The 16,318-nt window shown below is 39.4% G+C and overlaps 2 protein-coding genes across 2 annotated transcripts; one reads left to right on the top strand and one right to left on the bottom strand.

Moving 5' to 3' along the window:
- The first annotated feature begins 828 nt into the window (after positions 1 to 828).
- psph (phosphoserine phosphatase) lies at positions 829 to 7,689 on the top strand. The gene is made up of 7 exons (XM_044120550.1): positions 829 to 847; positions 1,828 to 1,905; positions 2,591 to 2,734; positions 3,864 to 3,998; positions 5,118 to 5,263; positions 5,357 to 5,505; positions 6,618 to 7,689. The coding sequence occupies exons 3-7, from the start codon at positions 2,595 to 2,597 to the stop codon at positions 6,726 to 6,728; spliced, it is 681 nt and encodes a 226-aa protein (XP_043976485.1). The 5' UTR covers positions 829 to 847; positions 1,828 to 1,905; positions 2,591 to 2,594; the 3' UTR covers positions 6,729 to 7,689.
- LOC122833175 (protein NipSnap homolog 2-like) lies at positions 7,118 to 15,542 on the bottom strand. The gene is made up of 11 exons (XM_044120549.1): positions 15,317 to 15,542; positions 13,913 to 14,068; positions 13,299 to 13,438; positions 13,166 to 13,211; positions 11,932 to 12,026; positions 11,584 to 11,654; positions 11,358 to 11,498; positions 10,243 to 10,274; positions 9,312 to 9,406; positions 8,177 to 8,260; positions 7,118 to 8,090 (listed from the first exon to the last, which is right to left on the bottom strand). The coding sequence occupies exons 2-11, from the start codon at positions 14,002 to 14,004 to the stop codon at positions 8,026 to 8,028; spliced, it is 861 nt and encodes a 286-aa protein (XP_043976484.1). The 5' UTR covers positions 14,005 to 14,068; positions 15,317 to 15,542; the 3' UTR covers positions 7,118 to 8,025.
- Between the last annotated feature and the right edge of the window lie 776 nt (positions 15,543 to 16,318).

The raw sequence follows: 16,318 nt of genomic DNA, 5'->3' as shown, positions 1-16,318 counted from the left end.
TGATAATAACTTGGCCCCATACCAAATGTCCAGGAGTGGTAGGATCATCTTAAATGGATTGTCTACTGCAAGAGCAATGGGTGCACCTCACAAAATAGATGTCATTGTTATGGAGAATCATTGAATCAGAATATTTTAGACATCTGCCAGAAAGTTAGACACAAAGAGGTCCTTAAAATGGATGATGTCTTATCATCACAAAAAGTCAATTTTTAGGAGAGCCATCAAAAGCTCTGAAAAAAGAAAATCCCTACAGGGCTGACACCAATGTCAGAGGGAATTCCAGTGAACTGTTGTGGCAAGATATTGGAAGGAAAGCAAAATGCTTTATCAAAGACGACACCTGGGAGTTGAATACCTACAGCTCACATTCTTCCTTTTTTAGCTGGTTTTCAGTGGAAATTTCCACTGTTATTCTCCTGGTTACAACTGGGGACTGGGGGTAAAAGAACAGTTGAAGCCATACATAAGAAAATAATTTCAATAGAATTACAAAATTTTATTTTTGTAATAAAATAATATTTTATTACCGCAATGGGATTTTAAGTGAAATCTTTGGATTTCACTTAAAATCAAGCTTTATTGACAAAATACTGACGACAAATGTATAGAAAAAAAATGTAATTTGTTCATTTCAAACGTATTTGAGTTTATTTTTGTTTACATCAATTGATAATATGCCTTACAAGTTTTCCAACCTTTCTGTAATTTTTTTTCGGCTTTGCTAACACATGGTATTTGACCGTTGAGGTCGCCATGGCAGCGAGCCAGCGGGTGAGTGGGCGGGAACCTTGTCGGCTTCTCTCTGATTGGTCAGCTGTCTGGCTCGTCTCTTCCTCGTCGGTGAGCCCATGGACCTTACCAGAGGGGCCGCTTTTCATTGGCTGATGCTCATTCTACGTGGTCACGTGGGTGGCAGTCTCACAAACACGAGCTTTTCGTTAGCTAAGTACCGCATAATAGCAGTTCTGATACAACTTCTACACCTTGAAGCCTGTCTGCTACACAGTCTAACGTTAGCTAAACAGATCAATATGCAACGTGTACTGTATCTGACACACACTAAAGATTTTATTTTAGCAGAAAACGCTTTGGACTAAACTGTTACTCGTGTTAGCCACTCTAGCACAAAGTACAGCTGGTCAATCAACCATCGCTGTGTTCAGGGAAGCGCTGATTAATAATCCAGAAATAAATATCAAGCCTGGAAACTTGATATCGTAACGGAGTGAATGTTATGTTTTAACGTAATTTGATACGGTAACAAGTGTGCTTAAACTACAAAGAGACAGACTAAAAGGTACGAATGGTTTTGAGTTGATCACCTGTTCGGGTTATTTTACCTTTGTTTACATTTGCTGTGGCTCATTACAGCCGCTGTAGTTTCTAAACGTTGGACCAATTACCCTGTTTGTTTGTGACTATACGTCATTCATAACAAACATCAAAAAGAACAAATAGATTTCATAAAATTTTAACAAACAAATGGCTTCTTTACCGTAACGGAGCTCTTTGGTTCCTCTTATCAGTCTGTAGCTTCTCATATTGAGGTCATCAAACCAAATTTCAGATCTACCATAACTGACCGACTGACACCTGCTAACCTCAGGTTTGCAACCAGCTTGTGACTGAGAAACCAGTAACCTCCTCCCAGATGATGACATGAACTTGGTATTTCCTCTGTCCATTTTAGTAGCCTATATATTGTGAAAATCCGGTAGAAATAATGCACTAATGGAGTCATGTTTACATAGAAACAATGCGCTACGAGGCTTTGCTTGTGAGACTTGCGGTCACGTGGGTCGGTTGTGGGCGGAGCTTGGTAAGGTCCATTGAGAGCAGTCCCAGTCGGTTCATGTTAATGTAACCAACATTCTCGTGCCTTATCAACCCTCTTCTTTCTCGGTATGTATAAAGAGCAACGCAATATTCCATATTTATTTACCACTGTGGTGTTGTGGTGCAGGGTTATGTGGTTTATTACTGCTGACAGTTGCACTAGAAGATCTGGGGGTGTAGGTAAAATACAAATGGAAAGACATTCCAGAGGCTCTCCGCGTCGACTGAAGTTTCGATATGTTGCATAAGAAGAGTAATAGTAGCAGCAGCATTCACGAGTGTTATTCTTTTCTGTTTTGTTGCGGCTTCAGGGGGTGAACCTTTAGTCGTCTGCATGCCGCATTGGGGTGATGCAACAGGGACAGAAGATGTCCATCCACCAGTCTTCCCGGCTTCTTTAATTGTTAACTACTGTTAACGCCTTTTCTAGTTCAAATTATTGCGTTGTAGACTCATTTGTGTTTTTTTTGTTCTTTTTTTTTAAAATGTCAGATAGATACACAGTTTGCACATATAGGTATTTCAGTGAATAGCAGTGTTTTCTGCTCCAACGGAGAAACGGCGTCCTCAGCATGCAGGAGGAAATCAGGCATAAGAGATGTCCCCCTTAAACCAACAACACAGCAACAGACCGCCCAGATTACATCCCAGTGTTAGCTCTTCATGTCACCTGACATCCCCAGTCTGAATGACCAGGCTTAATAGCACTGCTGCTCATCTCTTGTTGAATTTTTTTTGTCTCCCTCCCCAGCACGATGACAACTATTCAGGAGACAAAGGAGCTCTTCAGGAGAGCAGATGCTGTCTGCTTCGATGTGGACAGCACAGTCATCAAAGAAGAAGGCATCGATGAACTGGCCAAATTCTGTGGGGTGGGGGATGCGGTCAGAGAGATGTACGTAAACCGCTTTTCACGCACGCCTTTGCAGAAGTCCTTCTACTCTTTTAGGTTTTCCACATTCTGCCATTTTACTACAACAGATGCCAATTGATTTTCTGGGGAGGGGCACGTATATGATAGACCAACACAGAAGAGGAAGAAAAACTATGACTCCCCCCCCCCACCTTTCAGTGCAAGCTGCACCTACCTCTCAACGAGAGCCACAAATCATTGGAGTATACTTCTAGGAGCTTTGCATATCTAAACTGATGTCTTTATTCAATGTTCTTTGGAAAACTCTTTGGCCCCTCAATTGGATGGGGACTTTCTCTTGGCATCAACGTTTAAGTCTTGCCCCAGCTGCTAAATTCGATTTTGGTCTGGATATTGACAGGACAATTTTAACACGAGTTTGTTTAAACAAAGCGTTACCGTAGTTTGGACTCTGTACCAGTTTTAAGTTTTCCACAGCCTTTAACATGTTTTCTTCCAGAGAGGCAAGAAAGTTCAACTCTGACCGGCTTCCCTGTCCTTACCGTAGAAAGGCATGCCCATAGCATAATGCTACCACCACCAGCATTGGGGGTGATGTGCAGTGTTAGTTTTCATCACATTTAGTTATGTATCACTTGTTTCGTCTGATATGGTCACATGTGGCAAACTCAAAACCTCTCTCATCACGGCTCACCTTCGTCTATGACTTTCTTCTTCCTAATTGCATAATCAGGCAGCAACAGATTGCTCTGGATTTTATTTAGATGTCTCAGAGTAAAGGAGGTTGTATTCAAAGGAACACCAGTTTCCAGATTTTGTAATTGTAAAACTGTTTGAAAACCTCAGATCATTTTCCTTCAACCTCACAATTTATCCCATTAAAATCCCAATACTATAAATTCAAATTAGTTTATTATGTATATAAAAGAAAAACTGAAGTTGACAAAAGTGCTATAAAGGTACAAACAACACTCCCACATATCTTTCGTTCACACCTCTCAATAAAATGTCCAACAGTTTACAGGATATTTCTGTAAGGCGCTGCATCTGTTCACATTCTGTCCTCAACACATTTGTATGTTTATTTACTCCGCCTTCCTAAAAGTAACCATATTGGTAGATATGAACCCAGTCCACTTTGACATTTTAGGACTCGTAAAGCCATGGGCGGCTCGATGACGTTCAAGAAGGCCCTTACTGAGCGTCTGTCCATCATCCGATGTTCCAGAGAACAAGTAAACAAACTCATAACGGATCACCCGCCTCAGCTGACTCCAGGCATAAAGTGAGTGTGCGGAGAGCTGATAAAGTAAATCAATTCAGCAGACTTTGTTTTGCACTGCATGCAGAAGCAGTGCAAAAACAAGTGTAAAGAACAAACTGGATGTTACGTGTCTATATGTGCTATGCAGGTATTTTGTTGTTGCTGTTCTGATATGATTTGGATTTTTTTTGTGACACATAGTTTTTCCAAAAACCCAGTCCAGATAAATTTAGCCCACATTTCTCTTCCTGCTTTGGTAATGGCAGTAATTGGTGTCTCATAGTTTAAACATTATGAAGTAATTCATGCAGACTGGGTACCGTGTAGTTACACAAGTTATCAAGGATCCAAAGAAACCATTTTGGGGCTGTTGATCGACTCAGCTCTTATTAACCAGTTGATACATAGTTCAAAACCTTTGGAGACAGCTTAGAAATATACTATTAAAACAAATCAAATGCTCAAAAAGTACTTTAAAAGTTGAAGCGGGTACAAGTGATCAACTAATTTTATACTTTGAACACTAATGGTGTTCCATTAATTCTTTGAGGAAAATAGACATCTTTCAAAACTGTACAGCTGAAATGTGTGTAGAAAATTCTTCACTTCTAAAGTTATATGAAGCCTTGCTGAGGCATATCAATTGATTTTTGTGTTTCATTCAGATCCAAATACTCTCTAAATCAATTATAATTGCACCACTGTAACGTAAACATGACATTCACTCCAGTGAATATTTGTAAGTGTTTTCAATTATTCTCATTATAAAATGACAGACTTCCTGTTAATTTAGAAATGGCCTAGTGATCCTTCCCATGTTGACAGGCCACAACAATTGCTTCTTGCGGGGATTGCTGATATCTTTCCGCTTTGGCATTGTTAACACACACCTTTATTCTTCAGGCTTGTAAACTGCCAGAATTGCCCAGAGAGCTGCGTCTTGCTACTAACATTCCCTCTTAAGTAATATGGAAGCAGCTGGGAAGTACTTTCCCATGACTGTGTACTACACAGAATTTGTTGAGAAGTAATTTTAAATGAGATGATAAGTAAACTGTAAAGAAACAACAATTAAATATTTTCCTGTTATTTTTTTTCAGTTCTCCACATAGTTGCCAAACGCTTTTCGTTTTTGTCCAGGGAGCTGGTGGACCGTCTGCACAAGCGCAACATGAAGGTGTTCCTCATTTCCGGTGGTTTTCGCTGCATCGTCGAACACGTGGCTTCTCAGCTAAACATCCCCCTGCATCACGTCTACGCCAACCGACTCAAGTTCTACTTTAATGGTGAGAGCCGGGTCACGCTGTCTTGTGCTCGTCTCTGTCCATTCAGCTCTTTCAGGTCTTGTGTCCGTTTCTAATCTCCAACGAAACTTGCAGGTGAATACGCCGGTTTTGACGAAGCTCAGCCCACAGCAGAGAGCGGCGGCAAAGGAAAAGTGATAAGCATGTTGAAGGAGCAGCACGGCTTCGAAACGGTGGTGATGATCGGAGATGGAGCCACTGATCTGGAGGCCTGTCCCCCAGCTGTAAGTGTTCACTGGAGAACATCTGCTTTAATGTGTCAGAAATGAGAATTTTGCAGCCACTTTCTGAATTTTGTAATGCTTAGAGTTGCTGATCCCACATTTGATTTTGATTCTCTTTCTATAAAACAGGAGCAGCATTCATAAAAGATCATCTAATTGGGTTACCACTTTTAAACAACAAAAAAAACGTTTTACTGACTGTTTAACAGCACATTGTATGTTGGAAATTATTCATATCCTTCGCAACAATTAATGGAAAAATCTTCCATTTCAAGTTGTCCAGTCACTCTTTAAAGGCGTCTTTGAAATGACTGAAATCTTTTGCACCTTCCACAGATTCTGTATCAAATTTACAAAACGTTACTTCCAGTCAGAGAAAACATGTTGGCAAAACTATAACATTACTTTACATCTATGACTTCTAGGGGTGTGAATATTTTTGGGCTTGTATATATATTTTAATATATGTTTTTATTCCTGCTGTAGCTGTTCATTTTTTATATAAGTGTAAGGAACAAATGGTGCTCTATTACAGAATGGTTGCTTTGAAATAGGATTTTCTTAATACTTTAAAACAAGGAGAAACTTTTTAAGAGTTGATTATTAGCATTTTATATTATCAATGACTGCATCTAGCATTACTAAAACCATAAACCTGAGATTTTCTAGAGGTTACCACATTTTCACGTCCAGCGTTTTCCATAACAGAGGTTAAAAGATAAAAAGAAAAAAATATAGAGCAGTTTTTCTGTTATTTTCTGACAATTTCCTCTTTTTCTTTTTCAAAAACATGTCCCAACATAAAGTTTCCATTTAATAGCTTCTTACGGCTACTTCTTCTGGCCTAATTTTCTTTAAATACTTCATCGATACTGAAAAACAACTTCTAGCATTCTTCGCCCAGTTATCGTCCACACTAGTTAGCGTTGTTAGCATGGCCCGATGGCGCTCACCTACACCATCAGATGTAAACCTTGTTCACAGATAAAAAAGGGGAGAGTTTTAAGTTGATCAGGGTATAAATCAGCCTATTGCGCTCACCAGCGATGCATCTTTAGCATCAGTGACGACGTGGCCTTTTACATAAAAATATCCGGTCTTTTCTTCTTCAGAATGCTTTTATTGGATTTGGCGGGAATGTCGTCAGAGCTCAAGTCAAGGAGAGATGTTCCTGGTATGTGACGAGCTTCGATGAGCTGCTCAAGGAGCTGGAGAAGATCTAAACGCGCTAGAGGAGTTCTGTTACTAATTTAACCTTTTATATATTTGCACCCAAAGGTGTGCCAGGCAAGCTTTTTATCCAGTACACACTCAATAGACTTTTTTATGAACAGAAGTATTTACAGTAGACCAACTTCACTTTAATGTTTTTTTTTTTGTACTAAAAAAGTAACCGAGCACTGTGTGAGTGGACATTAAGTTTTAGTGTTTTTGCATTTTCACATCAGAATCTGATAACTTGTAGGTGTTACATAATGGCATGTGCAATGAGAACTGTACTAGAAATGTGTTCAATACTAAAGAGAACTGTAACCCGACTTGACTGTCAAAAACTGTGGCGACTTCAGTCCTTTAAGGAGAATCCCAATTAAAGACCAGAACGTGCCGTAAAGAATGTCTGAATGATTTTAATTTCTTTCCGCTCTCTCTCATCTCCTAACAATATTTCTTCTTAAAAACAAAATGATAAATGTGGATCCCTTAATGATAAATCAGCCATTATTACAGTACAACGCAGCAGATTCACCCGACCGCTGATGGACAACAGGTTCCCACGCTTAAGAAATGTTGGATTAAAATCAGATTTTTAAAACCAGGCATGCCGTCTCAACAGGAAAAAAAAAAAAAGTTACAAACACAGCACCGGGAAGAGGTAACATTGCTTTAACAGGAAACATAAGAATAAAACACAGAACAGAACCCGGAGTGTTCGTAACAGACAGCAAATATAAAATTCAGATATCTGCATTGTACGGTATGTCTGACTTTACCACCTTGATAGGTCACTGAAATATATGTTCTTAAATTAAGACGTCTGATGTCGGTCAGCTTACATCAAAGAGTCACTTTGTCAACACATTTAAACACCATGTACTCTACATGAAATAAATAAATGGCTACTGCACTGAGCAATGAATTTCAACACTACTATCCTCGCCGCTCTTTTTTTTTTTTTTTTTTACACACTTGCACTTTTTTCAGTAACTTCTGTTGCTTCCCAAACTGGAGACGAGCTCTTCTTCTGGCCCGCTTTTTGGCGCGGCGCGAGACGCTGCACGTGACAATCAGAAGGTTTCAATTTGGTTCATTTCGACCGTCTGTGACCGAGAGCACGCTACCGTCCACATCTGTTTGAATCGAAATGCAGGTATTTTTAGGAGTGGATTCTTGACATTATGAAGCCAATATAAAAACAAAAAGAGGGCTGGTTTTTTTTTTTTTGTTTGTTTGTTTGTTTTGGGTTTTTTTTTTTTTGGTAGCACTGACAGAAAGTTGATCCTGATAACAGATCGTCCCTCCTTACTGCAGCGGGGAAGCTTTAGTTGGGATCATGATCCTAGAATCCATGTGCTGAATGAGAGGGACTGCAGAGAGAAAAATATGAAGGTTCATCAGGTTGACTTAAGGAAAACCACGGTAGCTGGAGTACAAAGGGTTTCATTTAGCTCACCTGTGTAATACACCACTTCATGCCAGCCCTCCTGCTGCCACACGGCGTTCCTGGTGGCTTCTCGGGACAGAAGGTCTTTGTAGGCTGCAAATCAAAGAGTAAAGGGACAACTCAATAAATTAGAATACTGTCAAAAAAAAGACGATTTATTTAATTTAAAGACACACATTAATACACTTAGAGTTCATTCCTGTTTGTTTATGATTATTCCTTTCAAATAATGAAAATCCAGACTCGCGCTTCTCAGAAAGTTTGATTCACAAATTTTTCACAAATTTCATGACCTTAACGATTAAACTCCCCAGTAAGATTTGAACTGATCTCAGTAATCACCATTTTTAATTAATGATGCAATTCCACAACACAATTCCCCAGTTTATTACAAGCCTGGCGGGTCACCAGGCTTTACTTACACCCCCACCAGGCTAATGAATTGTTTACTGATTTTACGTTTTTATTATTTGACGTTTTTTTAAAGACTCTACAGTTGGGATTTAGGTATTTTTAGTAATGCCTTCTAGTAACACATTATTACTAAGTAATTTTTTCAGATCTTCTGTAAACATTAAACATTTTTTAACTAAAAAAACCAGAATAAGTAGCATGCCGTAACTGCTACGTCGGTTAATTATCGCCATGTAGAATATTTTTCTGTCAAAAAGAGCGACGGAAATAAGAATTGATGCTAATTTGCTATTATTTCCAACAATATTTCAACACACACACATGTGTGTGTAAGTGTCTGTCTTCTTATTAACTTTAGTTTTATGGTTCTTAACTGTATCCCAGTGTTGTCATGCTGCGTTGACCTTCGTAGTTTAACGCCTTTCGTAACGACACAAAGAAAGTTTGCTAGCATTGACGGTTTATGTTTCCGCATGAGGGCCAATAAAATGATCTCAGCTAATTGCAACAATTTTATAGAGCCATTAAACATTTCTTATACAAGTTTACTTTTTAGGATTATATTTTGCTTATTTTGTCAGAAATCCTAATGCAAGATTTATGTAACCAAGGTGAGGCTTTTTAACAAGTCTGGAGGTCTTAAGGAGACCATAACAGTATTAAGGAGAAAAAAACAAATGGGTAATAGGAGAAATGATGTAAACATGGACATGCTTGTGTTCAGTCATACCCCAAAGGTGATGGACCATGTAAAGGTCACCAATCTGGGAGAAAAACCCTCCCACGGCCTCGCTGTTGCGCTGGCGGTATCGGATTGCTCTGGCCCTGCAGGACGAGAAGCAGCTCGAGTCAAAAACCGGCGCCAAAACACACCAAACCTTCTTCAAAGATCATAAACTCTCCTCATGTCTGAATTAACTCTGGCCCCTGTCTGAAAACTGGCATTAACCTGATCGATCAACGAGCTGCTCTGAACCCCAACACGGGCCAGGATGGGTGAGCTGCTGCGAAAGGAATGTTTTAGTCTCACCCCAACGCAAACATGGGTTTTCAGATCGTGTCCATTAAACTCTGAGGGCTCATTTCTACATGTTGTTGTAACTTGGAGCAGAACTTTAAGCTGTCACCTACACAAATTACGTTGAAATTGCTTTAAGTAGCTTTACTGACATTATTTATAGGTCTACAGGGGGTTCTTCAAATAACAGCGAATTAAAGCAACCATAAAAGCAACAAAAAAGGTAATACTAACCAGCTTTAGAGTGATGTTGATATATTTCTCCCCCCCCAGAGACAGAATGAAACACGAGGCCTCACATTAGAAAAGCAGCTACACCTCATTCCGATGCTCTAAAGTACATAAAAACTGCGCTAGACAGGTTGACGGAACGGTTTATATTGGGAAAAAATCTCTAGCTGCCTCAATTATGCTGTCATTTGTCATTAAGAAGATGGCTGCTTAATGTAACGTCTAATAATGTACAAATCCTTCAAGCAAACAGCTACACTTGAGATTTAATCTCAGTTACAGCGCGGCTTCAACTTTGAAGCGTCTCCGGGGAATATCTCTTGTTAATGACAGTGTGATGAGAGAGGGTTCATGTGCTGCAACTGCTCTGTAACTACAGTTCAATGAGTCAAATGAATTCAGGCTGCCTTACCAGTAATTACCCCACTCGATCATGGTTCCTGGCTGCAGGAGGAGGGAGAAAACACAACATTCCTTATTGCAATAAAACAGTGTTCAAAACTTCTCTCCAGATTAAATACATTAAGATGGAAGAATAACGACACGTGAAGGCTTCTTCAATCATCTGACTGAGCTTAAGACAACACGTTTCCTGCCGTTTCTCAGATATAATCGCAGGCTGAGACAAGGGGTAATGGAGGGCATTTTTCACATGTTGCATGGGGAGCACAGCTAGATGAAGGCTGACCTTGTCAGATTAGAAAGCAGGACTTAAATCTGCAAGAGAGGGCTTGGCTTTGAGCAGATCTACACTGAATTTAACAGCAGGCATGATCAAATACTGAAAATGTTTATAAAACCATCCAGATGCGGGCGGGCTAAATGCACAAACCAGGTGTGTTCGTAACAGAGCTTCAGATAAAACTAGAATTCGTTTTGTGAGAAGTGTCACAGAAGAAAATGTTGCAAACTGATTTCATTGGAAAAAGTAAGGCGTGAAACAGAGACTTTGTTAACATCTGTAAAGATTGTAATAATATTTTGGGCTCTTATTCATTTACTTTAAATGTTCCCTTTTTTTAGTGTGGCGTAATAATGACAACCTTCAACTTCAAACATTTTTAAGACCAAGAATTGGGTCACTGTTCACAAAGAGCAAGAAAATCTTCATACAGGCTTGAAGATCATGAATTTGTGTGTGTATCTTAACATGTATGTATAATTTTGACCCTACGTGAATTAGATGACATCCATAACACAAAATGAAACAACATTTTTATAAGAATCATTTAATTTAATTGAAGAAAAAGGATTAAGAAAAGTAAATAAGAGCTCAAAATGAATAGAATAATGCTAATATTGAGATTTTTTAAGTTCAATATAAACTAAATTGCCAAATAAACACAAACAGTGATACTCTTGATGAGTTTGAGTGTGGATATTTAAAGGAGATTTGCATAATTTCATCTGTGTAAACAGATCCTGCAGTCAGCTACATTCCTGCAGTTTCCTCCTGTGATCCAGTGCAGCGATGACTCTGAGCACAGAGCCCCACTGATGCAATGGCGTGTTGGTGGCGTTCCTCACCCTGAGCTGATAAGACCTGAGCTCGTAAATGTTGGGGCCTTCCCGGGGGAGGGGCTCGTTCCAGAAGCTGAACTCCAGCAGGAGCTGATTCCTGCGCGACAGCAGCATCTTCCCGCGCTCCTTTCTGTACGCCGTGAACTCCTGATGTCCGACAGACACGGATCCGTGAGATTTACTTTGACTCTAGAGAGCGAGCGATAAAACGAGCGCAGGAAATGGAGGTCACCTTATTCTGCTTGAGCTTGTTCATGACCTCGGTCAGAGCAGGGTAGCCGCCTCTGTAGCGCCACAGATGAACTGCAGAAACAACTTCTCATTAACAGCAGTTCAACTATAATCAGGTGGAAAGTTAGTTCAACTCAATTACAATTTCAACCAAAAAAAAAAAGAAAGAAAGAAAGAAATATCAAAAAATCAAAAAACAAACATCATAAATTACAAATCGGCAGTTTATTGTCTGTAAATGAATGATTTTATGTTGATGCTGTAGGCCTCGCCTGTTGATTGCAAAACCATGCGTAACAGCGTAGACCTGTTAAACTGCAGATTTGTGTGTTGTTATTAGTAATCCTACCAGCCTGGTCTTGTTCTCCATACCAGGTATTCCAGGTTCCCACCAGCTCACAGGGGTAGTACTTATCAGCATGGATGGAGGGCAGAACGTCCTCGCTGCGACAGAACAGACAACATGAGGCCAGCAGACACAACAGACATGAGCACAGGGGACTTTAAAAAGCTAAAGCTAACTTCTAAACAGCAGTAGCTGAGCAACAATCTGATCATGTACTTAGATTTGAGCCACAAATACAGATCCTTCAGTCTTCATTAAGTTGAGACAGTTGAGAAGGAATTTATGCAGAGCCTTGCAAAAGTATCATTTTGTTCCACATTGTCACAATACAACTGTAAACTTCAGCGCATTATATTGGATTTTACGTATGAGAGCAACACACCAGTGCATAATTATTAGAAGGGCACACAGTTTTCTATGTTTTTTTACAATCATCAAAAATCTGAAAAGAGGTTTGTGTATTTTAAATCAGCCCCTTCCAATCTGATACCCCAAACAAAATGAAGGGCAACCAATTGTCTTCGAAAGTGATAATCAAATAAAGTTCACTTGTGTGTATATTGAGCTCAGTAAGAATACTGCTTTGCTATGAAGGCCTCAGGTTTGTTAGGGAACAGCAATAGAGAACATATAAACAAGGCAAGGTTACTAAGCTGCATCCCAAGGTTCAAACCTCACACAGAGCTCTGTTCAATCAGTCACCTGAAACCGCGAACCTAAAAAAATGTGGTCATTTTCCTAAACTGACCGAGCGGTTCAGTGGGAACAAGTCCCGTTGATATGACAACAATAACTAATCTGGTCTTTATTAAAGACAGGTGCTGATGAAAGAATGTGTTTGCAGTGAACCACAAGCAGGTGAGAACAAATAGGAGGTTTAATTGAGCTAAATATAGATAAACAGTGGAGGCGGCAAAAGATTTTCGACTGAGGAAGAGGTTCTCTTTACAGCAGAAAAATGAGCCAGAGCTGCAACAGAAGGGTTAAAAATAAAAACATCTTCTTGTGTTGGAATGGCTTACTCAAAGTCCAGACCTAAAACTATGTGGATAATCCACAGCGGGATGTGATTACCAATCTTCTCAGGCACTCTCTGGGGGTGAAGATTAGACTAGAACCACAAGACCTGAGTGACAGAGTCTAAAGTCTAATGCAAATTGCATGAATATTTTTGAAAGGCACTGTACTTAATTTTAGTAATCTAATATAGACACATTTTAGTCATAATTACACTTACCACAGCTTATTGTAGTCATCCAGGCACTCTGGCTTCACATTATGGACTGACGAAGGAAGAAGTGTCATTAGTATTGGTCTTATTATTAGACACATTAAAAGTCGAGGACCCAATATTCATGTGGGGACCTTACACTGAATTTTGTAGAGATTACTTTCCTTGTTTTTGGTCAGTAAGGTGGAGTGTGCATCTTTTCTGGGATCGACCTTCCTGACAAACAGAGACCTAAACCAGCTGTCCTCTCTGTTTCTGCTGTTGGATGCTGAAAATCCTCTGAACCAAGAACACAGGATGAAACGATGAAGGAGTACATCACGAACTGCCACGATGCAGCTTAAAATTATACAGTGCATACAGCGCATTTCCATGAAGTGTGATGACCCACAAGCTGCTTGAAAGAAATAAAAAGACCTGTGTATTTATTATGATGAAGCTAAACAATAAATAACAAGCTGACCTTGAGCACTACACATGGTTAAAGGCAAAATATGACAGAGACTGCTGTTATTTCACTTCTACCAATCAACACACGCAGCTTTTGTCACACACCTCCCGGGATAAATCAATAGGGGATGAATCTTCAGAGTGACTAACAGCTGAAGGCCAACCCCGGTTTGCTAACAGTCAGCGGGCTAGCTTTATCGGGCTCAAGGTAGCCACAGAAAAACCGGGTGAATATTTCACACAACAGCCAAAATAATAGGCTGCAAACACGACAGCCAGGTGCACCGTAGTGTGACTGCTCACCTGACCCAGAGCGAGAGGCTTCCGGCTGACAGAGCCCTGCTTTTAGCCGGAGTGAAGCCTCCGCGGACCCTCTGAAGGACTCGTGTCGCCATCTTCAGTTTAGGAAACACAGACAGTGACGGCCGCTAACCGCCAGGTGGCGACAGAGCTCCACTTCTACACAGGTGAAACAACATCTCCAGGGTTACCAGAAAGCATCCACTATCTGCGTCAGCAAAATAAAAAAAAAAATCCACTATCTGCCTCAACAACAACAACAACAAAAATCCACTATCTGCCTCAACAAAAACAACAAAAAAAATCCACTATCTGCCTCAACAAGAACAAAAAAAGAAATTTTGTTGGATTTTAATCTGACGAATCAATATAAAGTAATACATACTAGTGCAGAGGAAGACAAATATTTTTAAGTCAATAAAAAAGGGCATTTGTTTTCACTTGCACCTTGTAAAACTATATGGAGTTCAGGAGACATTAAATAAACAAATATATTTTTAAATATAAAATGAGATTTTAGAATTGAAATGTATTATTTAAGAGGGTAGATTTAATTATTCCATGTGACATTTTATTAATTTAATTGACATTTAGTTTCATATTCATAATTCCACAATGTATTTAATTATTTATTGATTTGATTGATTATTGATTTTATTTTATTTTGTCACCACTAGCCCTCCACATAAAACCACTTTTTCCTTAAATTCCAGAAACATATTAGTAGTTTTTGTCAGTTTTGCACATGTTGAAACTGAAATATTTACCTATCCTTGTTAAAGGAGCAGTATTATGTGTAGTGCCATTTTAAATCTTATGGAAACTGTCTTGCCTTCAGCTGTTAAAAGAAATTATATAATTTTATAATTATAAAATTCAGTGCAAAATTGAGTGTAAATGTGGCATTTTTTTGAACATGGGATGGCGCTATAATCCAGTTCATAAACTATCTTCAGTTCGTCACATCTGAGATGGCTTACCAGCATGAAAACCTTCTGTAAGTGATCATTTTGTGAGACATAAGGCTGCTAAACTTTGATTTCGGCATGAAGAGAAACTGTGTCAAACTGTTGGTAAACAACCAGTGCTTCTTTTTATGAGAAGACAAACAAAATCAGATTGTTATGAAAACCAAAAGCATTAAGAATAAGGAGAATATAACAACATAATCCCAGTCGGAAACTTGCGTGAAAGGACATTATGATTCTGTTGCTCCTTGAAATAGTGAGTATTTTAATTGATTTTCCCAAGACCTTCATTTTGTAACATCATGTACATATTTTTTATTCATTCGACAGCATGCAGTGTACTCTGAGCTATGCTACGATAAGTTAAAAAAGCATTCAGTCCCCAAAGAGAAGATCCTGACTCTGACAGGGAAATCAGAACCCGGCCGACACTTCTTACTGTTTTTATTCCAATCTGAATCAGACGAGCTGCAGCGTTGTTTCTCCGAAGCCTTTGGGAAGAGCCGGTCGCCACAGGTTGATGCAGCTGCACACGGGTGTCTGGGGTTTGCCGCAAAAAAAGAGGAGTTCAGCGCAACTTAGATTGACTTATTGGTTGACAGAGTGACTGTGAATTTAATGGGGACCACATTGCTGAAGCCCACTTGGCTACTTTACCACCGGAGGAATTCAGAAACTATGGAGGGATTTGTCTTAAGTTCACAGACATAACTCATGAAGGAGTATGTGCACGGTGAAACATTTTTGAACAACAGGTAAAATGTGAATATGTCTGGGAATTCAAAGAATGACCGTATCCAACCAAATTGTGCTATTCAAGTAAAGAAATTATGTTTTTTTTTTTTTTAGCAAACTTAGCTGGACATGTAATGTTTTACAAACATTTTATTATTGGAAGAAGTGAGATCAGCTCTAAAACAGAGTTCCATTTTTCCTGCTCCAGCTGCACATGATGCACACCATTATCAGCACAGAAAAATATGTTTTGTAGAGTCTTAAAACAATTTTAAAGCCCCTGTTAAAACAAAAGAGTGGTTGCTCAATAGTGTTTTGCCTTCATAGCTCCCTTAAGTCTTCCTCAACACATCAGAAACATTCCTCAGAGATTTTGGTCCTTATGTTGACATAATAGCATCAAATAGTTTTTCTGTAGCACATCCATCATGCTGGGATTTCTGTTCTTCCACATCCTAAAGGTGTCCTGTTGGACTCAGATCTAGTGACTGTAGAGGTCATTGGAGTTCAGTGAGCCAGTTTGAGATGAGCTTAATGACGTTTTCCTGCTGGAAACGGCCTTCAGAAGATGGTCAGAAAGGGGAAGACATGGCTAGTCTGACAGGTTAGGGCCAGGAGTCTCAAACTCCAGTCCTCGAGGGCCGCAGTCCTGCAGTTTTTAGATATGCCACAGGTACAAAACGCTGGAATGAAATATCTTAATTAC

The sequence above is a fragment of the Gambusia affinis genome, linkage group LG06 (assembly GCF_019740435.1).
Source record: "Gambusia affinis linkage group LG06, SWU_Gaff_1.0, whole genome shotgun sequence".
Taxonomy (NCBI): Eukaryota; Metazoa; Chordata; class Actinopteri; order Cyprinodontiformes; family Poeciliidae; genus Gambusia; species Gambusia affinis.
The sequence above is the reverse complement of the archived record's forward strand: the minus strand, read 5'-3'. Positions and strand labels throughout refer to the sequence as shown.